This window comes from Sceloporus occidentalis, unplaced genomic scaffold, assembly GCF_023333645.1.
Source record: "Sceloporus occidentalis isolate IW3139 unplaced genomic scaffold, rSceOcc1.0.p SCAF_1, whole genome shotgun sequence".
Lineage (NCBI taxonomy): Eukaryota > Metazoa > Chordata > Lepidosauria > Squamata > Phrynosomatidae > Sceloporus > Sceloporus occidentalis.
The window spans coordinates 134,162,234-134,173,909 of NW_028316981.1; the positions used below are offsets into that span (position 1 = coordinate 134,162,234).

At 44.5% G+C, this 11,676-nt stretch overlaps 1 protein-coding gene across 1 annotated transcript; it reads right to left on the reverse strand.

Annotated features, from left to right (window-relative positions):
• Positions 1-16: 16 nt before the first annotated feature.
• On the reverse strand, positions 17-11,622 carry MRPL27 (mitochondrial ribosomal protein L27). Its single transcript, XM_089536973.1, has 4 exons — positions 11,525-11,622; positions 6,767-6,895; positions 3,643-3,710; positions 17-1,134 (listed from the first exon to the last, which is right to left on the reverse strand). The coding sequence occupies exons 1-4, from the start codon at positions 11,589-11,591 to the stop codon at positions 928-930; spliced, it is 471 nt and encodes a 156-aa protein (XP_089393099.1). The 5' UTR covers positions 11,592-11,622; the 3' UTR covers positions 17-927.
• Positions 11,623-11,676: the final 54 nt, after the last annotated feature.

Consider the following 11,676-nt stretch of genomic DNA (forward strand, 5'->3'; position numbering starts at 1 on the left):
CCACTATTGTTATGGGTTTTTTTCTTTGTCTTTTTGCATTCCACACCAGCCCCAAACACCCCCAGTGCAGAAAATTGTCCATTCCTACTTCAGAGTGTAGTAAGTTCTCTTCCATGACATACAACCCACAGTACTTCAACATTGTGGCTTTCAACAAAAAAGAATGAACTGATGGAGCACTTTCTACTAAGAGTATCTCTCCAGCACCTATTTAAATTTACTTAGCCCATAGTTGACATCAAATTTACTAAGACTGCCTTATATAATGCAATGAAATGTCCAAAGAACTCAGGCATTCCATACCAAGTTCTTTCTACATGGGAGGCCAAAAGTCATTGTGCCTACAATTGCAGGCCACATTTGAAATTTCTCCAACTTGCTGAGTAGTCCGGTGGCTCAAGCAAAACCCCTTCAAGGTGAAGCTCTAAACTAGTGGCCATGCAGGATGGGGGATTATGGGAACTATTGTCCAAAATAGGTAATTTTGCCAAGTTCTCCATAACCCTATCGTCTACTGGATGGCAGCAATCTCCACTGCCCACCCTGCAAATAACATCAACAGAGAAAGTTGCTTCAAGCCATGCCATCAATTAACAATGGTAGTATTGCCTTTTCATTTTAGAAAACATTTATTTCATTAGAGTGGCCAGATATATAAATATATATCCATGACTACACAGAAGTCTCTTCACAGAATGTTAGCGATGCCCAGAATATATCTCAGCAACCGAAGATAATTAGGGTGGCCAAATATATAACTATATATCCGTGACTACACAGAAATTTCTGTTGACAGTATATTAGAGGGGCCCAGAATATATCTCGGCAACAGAAGATAACAACCAAAGTCACTCAGAATGAAGGGAATGACAAATCTCAGATCCCCCTGAGTAAGTTGTTTGCTGGCAACGTGCAGATATTAAAGTCTTAGAGCATGTTGACCAACTTAAAACTCCCCACCTCAGCTGTGGGAACTACATTTATGAAAGTTTTATAAAGCACAGCTCCTCTGGGTAATTGGCAGATGATGTCCGTGCTCTCCTTGCTACGGGGAGGTGGCACATAGACCTCCTTAGTATATCGCACAATTCCATCTTCAAGCGCATACAGCCACTTGTTGCGGCCCATTCCCACCTGACAGAGTGAAAAAAGGCAGTTGTTAGAAACAAGGGAAGTAACATTTAAAGCAGTGTATACAGACAGCATCCAAATGCCCAAGATCAGCCCCTTGATTTCTCTTGCAGACAGTAACTAAACCCTAAACTGTGCCTGTTTTCATATGTGTGAGATGTCTGGAACCAAATGCACTCAGTGGTAGCCCTTCACCATATAAGATTAAATACAGTATTCTCTGCCCTCTCCCGTTCTCTTTTCCTGTCAGATAATCTCTCCCTTTTGCCTGCAGTATTACTTCTGTAATACTGAAAACAGACATCTCTCTTCAATTATATTGAGTAGGAATTAAAAGAGGACAGCTTGTTCATGAGCAAAGGTTCTGGCTTGCATGGTCTGACGGCAACAAAAACAAAATAATTTCTCCTTTCCCTCTTCCACAACTTGGTTCTTGGAATCCTGAGCTCATAGCTTCTCAACTGTTGATTTTTATTTGGCTGATAGAATGCCCTAAGGTTTTGAGTTCTACCCTGACCTTTTGTACTTGATTTCACACATAGCCATTTATTTTGCACCTACAGTAATGCAGTAGGTATATGGATAGACAAATCTAACCCTAAATCCAAAAGTTTATTCATTAACTGACTTCATCACACCTTGAGCAGACTGGAGTCATTTGAGACTCATCTGCCTTGAAGAAAGTGAAAAGGGTTGGATACATCATGTTCAGTGTAGAACTGTAACCAAGACACTACTCCATCTAGTAATTTTCCAGCTTGGTTTTGGTGTTCTAGGCACACCTCTTCATCCCTTCTTTGCTGAATGTAAAAATGCAAAGCTGTACTGTGGAGCAAGCAACACCAAGCAGAATTCTCCTTACTCTCTAAATTTCCTCACAATATGAATGTGTCCATTATACTGTAAAAAAGAATATAGGTTACTACCTGTGAATATTCATTTTCAGCGATATAGGTGGAAATATCCCATGATGTCACATGTCAAAAGCAAAATTTCTAATAATATTGGTAGGAGTTGGTAAAATTGTGGCATGTCTTGGATACATTTTAATATGCTAGAAGAAGATTGGGATATCTCTGCTGGGAGTACCGTATATACTCATGTATAAGTTGACCTCATGTATAAGTCAAGGTCAACTTTTGGGGTCAAAAATATGGATTTTCATATGACCCGTGGATAGGTCGAGGGTGGGCTCGCCTCAGCATCTCCCTGACTGGGCTTTCCTTGCAAAAGTAGCCCAGCAAGGGAGAGGCTTTTGGGTGATCGCGCGCCCTCTTCGGCATCTCCTCAGCCAGGCCCCTTCACTGAGGAAAGAGCCTCGCAGAAGAGAGGCTTCTGGGGAAGGCGATCGCCCTCCCCAGAAGCGTCCCTTTGGAGGGGCTCCTTCCCTGGGGAAAGGGCCTCGCCGAAGAGAGGCTTCTGGGGAAGGCGATCGCCCTCCCCAGAAGCGTCCCTTCGGCGGGGCTCCTTCCTCGGGGAAAGGGCCTTGCCGAAGAGAGGCTTCTGGGGAAGGCAATTGCCCTCCCCAGCGTCTCCTCAGCCAGGCCCCTTCTCTGTGGAAAGCCTGGCGGAGGAGAGGCTGCAGGGTGCGCAATCGTCTCCCTCGCTGGGCGTTGAGGCTAGCGGGGGCTGCGGGGCAATCGGGCACCCTTGCCAGCGTCTCCCCAGCTGGGCTATCTCTTGCAGAGGTAGCCCGGCTGGGGAGAGGCTTGGTTAAAGTACCCCATTGCCCCGTAGATAAGCCGACCCGTGATTTTGACCGGCATTTTGGGCAGAAATTTCTCGACTTATAGTCGAGTATATATGGTAGTTGTTGATCACTCCATTTACAGTGCAGCTACTTCCTCTGTACTAGCAACAATTACGTCCATCTTAGATAAATGTAGGACAGTGACATGGCCTTCATCTTCCACATTTACATGCCACCACTGTTGGGTTGCCTTGAATCAAAGAGGCTTCCTTTGGAAGACACATCTTCTGGTTCTCACATAAGTGATATGCCTCAGTCCAATATACTGTAAAATACAATCACTCTCTTACTATTCCACTTCAGTGCCACTATTACACAGGTTCCTATCCAACACAAGATCTGAAACTGTACTGTTTCCAGTATTTCCCACACCATTCAGACAGATGAAGCTAAACTCCATTGTGTCTGAAGCCAGATTTATTTTAATCTCTGGCTGCAACCCTTTTCATCCCAAAAACAAGGCATCTAGGGAATAGGTTTCATTTTTTTCCCTGGTTAATATCAGCGCACAACCAACTTTAGCACAAGCATATGAGGCTACCCTTGACCTGGGTAAGAGAAAGGATCTTGAAAAATGAAAGAATGAACAATAAGGGAGTTAAATAGAACTCTTCAAGTCAGAGCTGCTTGGTAATGCAACACTACTAATTTAGAGATAATGAAGGAAAAGGGAAAGACAGTGAAAGCTTTGATAAAGATGGAGCCAATAAAGTCTCAGCTGACCATGGTTGGAAAACAAAAGGGGAGGGAGAAAAACTTACATGAGCTCCTGGGTGCCAGCGAATTATTCGCTGTGTTGCTAGTATGTTGCCTGCATGAACAAACTGCCCTGCAAATGAATTGGAAAAAGTAATGAACATCAGAGACCAAACAACATGCCCTTGTGCATGCAAGCAAAACAATAGGAAAGATTCTTGACCAAAAACTACATTTCCATAGCATCATTGCTCATTAAGAAGAGGAAACTACAGATAACTCTGGACCAGGCCACTTGGAAATCCATTATTTTTTTCTAAAATAGCAGGCCAGAGATTTACTTCTCCAAACTTCAGATTTGCAGACCTGGCTGGAGATGACTGCACAGTAGTGTGGAAAGGCGCCATTCACATGCAAGGAAGTATTCTCTTCTTTACTGGTTCCTGGACTTAAGCGCAAACTCACAACTTAATCAACAATTTTCTATGATTAAATCAAAAAGCATAATTCAGTGCAGGCCTGGCACCTCAAGGTTTCAAAAAGAAAAATGCCCAATCTACACAGAATTCCCATCAGAGTAATTCAGCAGGTTTTTTTAAAATTTAAATTATATTTAAAAAAATCACATTTTTATAAATGAACTAGAAGCCTGTCAGAATTTATGGGACAGCTGGCCATTTAACTTTTCTCTCCCAAAGCAGTCATGGGCTGGCAGAGAAAACAGAGGAACAGCTACTAATCCTGGTGTACAGCACCTGGTGCTGGTGGTTTTAGGAACAGAATTAGTCTTTATAGCACCCCCAATTTAAGACAAATGTAAATGGGGGGAATAAACCTCTCTTTACACTGTGCTCTAAAATTCAGGACAGCATGCTGGGAAAACAGTGCAGCCAACTCTCGGGGCAAGTGCCACTGTATTATAGACTGTTTCATAGAGTTCTGAGGAATCCCATCCTCACTTTTCCCCTGCAGCTCTTGATGGAGAGAAAAAATAGTTCTGCCACTACTTTTAGAAATTTCAGGATTGCAATCTCATGTTAGGATTGCTGCTTAAAGGAAAAGTGTCTCCTAATCCTCATTGGTTCTACTGCTACCAAATAGAAGCTTTCATTTTTACCATCCTCAGCACTATTTTCTTGCATGTGTGGTAGGGAATGGCTGGAAGGCTCCAGGATTTGAAAGGCCATTTACTGTTGATTTAAACTTTTGCATACCTGGAGTGTTCCCGAAAGATGTCAAAACCCCTAATTTGGCTGTCAACCTGCTTCACTCTCACCAAGGGCATATTGGGGCAAACAAGTGCAACTTGCCACACAACTGTGCAATGTGTGGAATACCACTCTTCAGAGCTCCAGCAAGCCCTGCCCTCTTTCATGGAACACCACTGAAACAATACCCTGGCTTCCCTCCCTCATATATATATATATATATATATATATATATATATATATATTCAGGTCAAAATTCAACATGACCTGAATAAAATGGAAAGCTGGGCCAAAGCAAACAAAATGATGTTCAACACAGAAAAATGTAAGGTACTTAGGGCAGAAAAACAAAATGCATAGATATAGGATGGGGGACACCTGGCTTAAGGAGACAACATGTAAAAGGGATCTAGGAGTCCAAGTAGACCACAAGGTGAACATGAGTCAACAGTGTGATGATGTTGCTCCAGAGACTAGAACACGGAACAATGAATGCAAGCTACAGGAAAAAAGATTCCACCTCAACATTAGGAGGAACTTCTTGACAGTAAGGGCTGTTTGACAATTGAACACACTCCCTGAGAGTGTAGTGGAGTCTCCATCCTTGGAGGTCTTTAAGCAGATGCTAGATAGCCATCTGTCAGGTATGCTTTGATTGAGAGTTCCTGCATGGCAGGGGGTTGGGCTGGATAGCCCTTGTGGTCTCTTCCTACTTTATGATTCTATACACACACACACTCTGAGCATGCTCAGCTCTCATTAGGCTATTCTAGAAGTTTTCATGCCCCTTTAGTAATCCCATATTTTGTAATTTTGTCAACCTTGAGGTTCCCCTGAGCATGCTGAAACCTCCCTCTTGCTTCTCAATGGCCCTGTTTTGGCTACAAAGCTATCTGCACTTACTTTGCTGATAGCAGGATACACAATGTTATAAAACAAGCTAGAAGACTGTAGTAGGTTTGGGGGTTAATTTTCTGCCTTTGGTGCCCTCCAGTGGAAGATATGCCAGAAGTTGGCCTATAGCCATAAACCATTACAAAAACAAACAAAAAACAGAAGTCCACTTCTGGTTTCGACAAATGGCATGTCTTGATCTTCTCCGTTGCACGAAGATAGTGCAGCCTGTTTAAAACCTTGAAATGTCACTCTTGGAAGCCTTTAGGAGATAATCATAGAGTTGGAAGGGGCCCTATGGCCATCCCCTGCTTAGCGCAAGGCTCTCCAGCTAGAGTATTCCCAGGAGGTAGGTAGGAAAAGTATGGGAATCTGGAGGGGTTCAGGGCCAGAAAAACAACAATGGGGACCACAACCAGGCCTCCACTTTGTCCACTCCAATACAAAACCATATGTGAACAAGAAGCTTTAGGAGGAAATGACTTAAGCCAGGTGTGCCCAATCTGGGGTGCCCACACCCCCAGGGGGTGCGAGATGGAATTTCTGGGGGTGCAACAAAGACTGGCTTGTGTTTTTGAGTGATAAGTCATTACTGGGGGGTTTTCCCTGAATAAATTAGAATCTAATTGCTTAATTTAAATTTGCATTTTATGCACTGAGTTAAAAGTTTTGGTTTTTTTAAATTTAGTTAAAAATAAGTGCAGTATTGCATGTGGTTCATTTGTGGCTCAGAAATTAATTAGACATCTTCATCTTCCAATGTGATACTACTTTTGCAAAGGGTGTGAACATTAATTAAACATTTTCTAAGGGTATGGGGCATATAAAAGGTTGGGAACCACTGTCCTAAGATATTCACTATGCATTCATTCCACACATTTGATCCAGGCTCTCCTTCGTCCATAACCCCTAAATTATACTTGAAAGAGCAGTAAGATTAATCCAGGTCCAGACTTTCCTATCCATTGTAACAAGAATCATGCAGATTAGCTTGATCCTACCACCTGCTGACCAGTCTACCAACATGCCGAATTCTTAGCTAGTGAATTAGACCCAGAAGCACCTGTAAACATAGCCAGTGATTTACCTTCCAGTTTTTTGAAGCCATAGCGTTTCCCGGGACTTTTCCCACCAAGATTTTTAGAGCTGCCTCCAGACTTTTTTGATGCCAACCTCACTGCCATTACATTTAGTGGTGAAATGGGCAAAACTGTGTCTGAAAGAAAAACAGGAACACATGAAACTGTACAGTACTGACAAATATTTATAATGGGAAAGAAATGTCATTAACACCAAATGCTAAACACTACGAAGAATATTCTTAGAAATTGAGAAAGAAAGTGATGGTCACTGAAATAGTGATGAGTGTGACCTGTGATCCAAGCTTGCCCTCCTCAGTGGCTGAGACACCAACACCTTTGATTTTGGATGGTTCAGTGTACACAAAATTATTTAAAATAGTGTACTGTATAAAATTACCTTCAGGCTATGAGGATAAGGGGTAAACAAAATATAAATGAATTTCATGTTTAGACTCAGACCCCATCTCCAAGATATCTCATTATGTATATGCGAATATTTGAAAATCCAAACAAAATCCAAAACACTTCTGGTCCCAAGCATTTCAGATAAGGGAGACTCAACCCATATGTATTTGTTGTTGTGTGCTTTCAAATTGTTTCTGACTTGTGGCAACCCTATCATGGAGTCTTCTTGGCAAGATTTGTTCAGAGGAGCTTTGCCATTGCCTTCCCCTGAGGCTGAGAGTGTGACTAGCCCAAGGTCACCCAGTGGGAGTTTGTGTTCAAGCTGGCAATTGAACCCCAATCTCCAGAGTCATAGTCCAACACTCCAACCACTAAACCATGCTGGCTCTATTTATAAGTAAGAGGGGCTATTGTTAAGTAATAATTATCACCCTGAGGTTATTATGGTATACTGATGAAATTTTGTCAGTGTCATCATTGACCCCTAAGTGCATGATGTTGAGAAAATCAGCTCATTGTGTCCTTTATTTTTGTTACAGGCTGTGCCAGAAAAGTGTAAGATGGAGAAGATTGAGGCTCACAGCGTGATAATGTTCCTGCATTTGAAGGGTAATAGTGCTTGGCAAATTCATGAGATTATGGTAATTTATGGAAATGACTGCCCATCGTATGACACTATTGTGAGGTGGAAAAGGAATTTCTAAACTAGTCACATTTCCCTCACAGACGAGACGAGATCTGCAAGACCATCATTGATGGACGATGCAACCACAAGTGAAGAAAGTAGCGTGTTTAATCCTGTAAGAGGAGCATCCATTCAAATGATCATGAATAAAACTGGTCTGAGTTATGATAGTGTGTGGAAAATTATTCATGACGAACTGCACACACCTAAGGTGTCTGCAAACTGGGTTCCACGTTTACTAACCCCTTTCCAGAAACAAACACGGTGTGACTTTCAAGACAGATGCTGATGCTGTTGAAACAGGATGAAGAGGATTTTTTTGGTCGTCTGGTAACCATGGATGAATCTTGGATCTACAGTGCGCCCTTGCTTTATGCGGGGATCTGTTCCGGACCACCTCCCCCATGTAAAGCAAATAGCGCGTATGCTTGAGCCCCCTTGAAAACAATGAGGCTTGTGCATGCGGCACACGTGCCATTCTATTTCCGTTGCGCGGCTTTCAGTATAAGCTGAAACCTGCATAAAAGGTGCCTGAGTATGATGTGGGTGCACTGTATCAGTATGATCTAGAAGAGACCAAAACCATGAGCATGGAGTGGAAGCATGCCGATTCCCCTCCCCCTAAAAAGGCGCAAAAGGTGCTAAAGTTAGCAGGGAAGGTCAGGCTCTCTGTTTTTTGGGACTGTCATGGAGACATTCTCACAGATTACCTTGCAAAGGGACAAACCATCACTGGCACATACTACAGCAATCCTCTGGACAAGTTGTTAGATGCTTTGAAAAAGAAACATCATGGTATGCTCTCCAGAGACATTAGTCTCCTAGCTGACAATGCACCAGCTTACTCATCTCAACTTGCAGTTAACAAAGCAAGCGCATGTGGCTTTGAGATTTTGCAGCATCTGCCTTATTCTCCCAACCTTGCACCAAGTGACTTTTTCTTGTTCCCAGAAATGAAAAATGTGTTGCAGGGTCACCAATTTGACAACACAAATGAAGTTATTCATGAAGTGGAAGAATGGTTTAAGGCGCAATTTGCAGACTTGTACAATAATGATATTCGGATGGTCACGAAATGCTAGTGAACATATGTAAATCTGGATGGTGACTACGTAGAGAAAAATTAACAACTACAAATCAAAACAAACTTGGTCAAGTTTTTTTTTAAAAGTGATTTATTAAAACTTTATGATACCCCCCCCTCGTATTTATATACGCCATATGTATTTACATATGTATACAGCCAGCATTGTGTAGTGGTTTGGACTATGATTCTAGAGATCAGGGTTCCCACCTTGGCCATGAAACCCACTGGGTGACATTGGGCAAGTCACACTCTCTCAGCCTCCCCAGGGGATGGCAAGAGCAAACCTCCTCTGAACAAATCTTGCCCAGAAAACCCAGGATAGGGTTGTCATAAGTCTTGGAAACAACCTGAAGGCACACAGCAACAACAATAACTCTATGGCCCAGGACAGACAAGCAGGAAGCACTGTCCTGTGGCCAATTTTAGGGTTCCAGAGCGTGCAGCAACTGCATGCTCCGGAACCCTAGGATGTGCAGGTGCCGGTGTCATGGTGGCCTCCCATCCACACAGGGGCCGCCATCGGGAAGTAGGAGATGCACAGTGTATAGACATCGCTGTGTGTTGCTTACATCGTGAGTGTGCGGTGTCCCAAGAACTGCCACACAATTTGGCTGCTGTGGTGCCCCTCTGCAGGAAAACCGGAGGCCTGCAGCCCATACATTCAGGGAGGTATGTACTGGGCATCTATGCCACCTTTCTCCTGGAGTGGGACCCAAGGTGGCTCACAGAAGGAAATCACTCAAAGTCTTCCAGTGGAAATCCCTCTGGGCGCCTGTTTATGGGTAAGTCCCACTGAGTCCAGCAGAATCAGGCTGTGGAAAGAGGCTGGTTCCCTCGCCCTGACCACAAAGGAGGGCAAAGGAACATAAAGTGGAGGGTGTTCAGTACAAAATGGAGGACACGACCAAATGAAAGCTAAAAACGCTACTATAAATATAGTGGGTTATCGCACTACACTGCTGCTATTCCACTAACTGCTCTGCCTGCCTCCTCCTGTTGCATTCTGGGATTTGCAGTTTAAAGAGGGGCATTTAGAATCCTCAGCCAGGGAACTCTTAGGCCTCACTGGACTACAAGCCCCAGAATGCAACAGGAGACAGCCAGGGCAGCCAAAGTAGAAGAGAGCAGTGCAGTAATGTGGCTAGACACTCTCTTTCAGAGACTGGAGGAGTCTCATTCCTTGGAGGTCTTTAAACAGGGGCTGGAAGGCCGTCTGCCACAAGAGGTGCAGGATAGGGAGTTCCTGCATGGCAGAAGAGGGTTGGACTGGATCAGGGCCCTTCTTGGGGTCCCTAGTTCCAACTCTTATGATTCTAACTGCAACTCCTAGAATGCCACAGGCAGAGCAGCACTATTACGGGATCACGCTCCCCGTGAAGGACTCCGTGCGCAGTCTGGGAGTGCTTCTTGATTCGTCGCTTCATCTAACTGCTCAGGTGAATGCGACGGTCAAGAGCACCTGTTATCAGCTTCGGCTGATCCGCCAGCTGCGCCCATACCTGGACCGGAGGGACCTAGAAACTGTTGTACATGCTCTGGTAACTTCGAGATTGGACTTCTGCAACGTACTCTACATGGGGCAACCCTTATACCAAACTCGGAAGCTTCAATTGGTACAGAATATGGCAGCCCGGCTGGTCACTGGTGCTACCAGGACCAGCCATATAACACCTATACTTAAAGATCTTCACTGGCTGCCTATTCGCTTCCGAGCCCAATATAAGGCGTTGGTTATTACCTATAAAGCCCTAAATGGCTTGGGCCCAGGATTTCTGAAGGACCGCCTCTCCCCGTACAATCCGCCTCGCACCCTCAGAACATCTGGGCAGCAACTTCTGAAGGTGCCAGGGGCTAGGCTAGCTTCTACCTCTAGAAGAGCCTTTTCCACAGCTGCCCCTGCCCTCTGGAACACGCTGCCCATTGAGCTCCGCTCATCTACTACCCTGGCCCAATTTAGGAAGGATCTCAAGACCTTCCTATTTAAGCAGGCATTCCCCGACTAAACATCCTGTGGGCCTCCCTCCTCTTCCGTGGCCATGAGGATGGGCTAATGGGGCTTTTATTTTCATTTTTTGTATTGGTATTGATGTTTGCTGTGTTTTTAACCTGTAATTGTTGGATTGTTGCATTTGTAAGCCGCCCTGATCTTTTTGGAAGGGCGGGATATAAATAAAGATTTTATTTATTATTATTATTATTATTTATTACCATTACCATTACTATTATTACTATTATTATTATTATTATTTTAGCCCGCCTCTCCCTACGGATCGAGGCGGGCTACAATAAAAGCGATAAAATGCACAAGGCAGCATAACCATAAATTAAACCATACCCAACCCTCGCCCTTCAGAGTCCGGGGCGGTAAGCCCTTTGGTCCTGCTGCTGCTGCTGCTGCTGCTGCTGCTGCTCCAAATGGAGGACAGAAAGTGGAAGTGGAGGGTGCCTCCTGTGACTGTCCTGGAGAAGGAGGGCCTGCGCATCCCCCGCTCCGTGCTGGGTGTGTTAAGCCCGACCAGTCCCCCTAAATCCCCCCGTTCCAAAGCCCCCAGGGTCCCCCTCCCCTCCCCGGCCACAAGGACTCACTCTGCCCGCCGGCGCCAGGCCCAGAAGGGAAGCAGAGCAGCCTCCTTAGTAGCAAGGAGCACGCCATTTTACAACCACCGCCTCCTCCTCCTCGCCCGCCTCTTCCGCATCCGGAGGCCTGGTTCCGGACCTGGGCTCTGTGGTTGTGGTTG

Excerpts from the sequence above, each read along its gene's own strand:
- MRPL27 (XM_089536973.1), bottom strand. The coding sequence starts at position 11,591 with ATGGCGTGCTCCTTGCTACTAAGGAGGCTGCTCTGCTTCCCTTCTGGG. Across the intron at positions 3,711-6,766 it reads TGGCTTCAAAAAACTGGAAG|GGCAGTTTGTTCATGCAGGC; the intron begins GTAAATCACTGG and ends ATTCATTTGCAG. Across the intron at positions 1,135-3,642 it reads GCTGGCACCCAGGAGCTCAT|GTGGGAATGGGCCGCAACAA; the intron begins GTAAGTTTTTCT and ends TCACTCTGTCAG.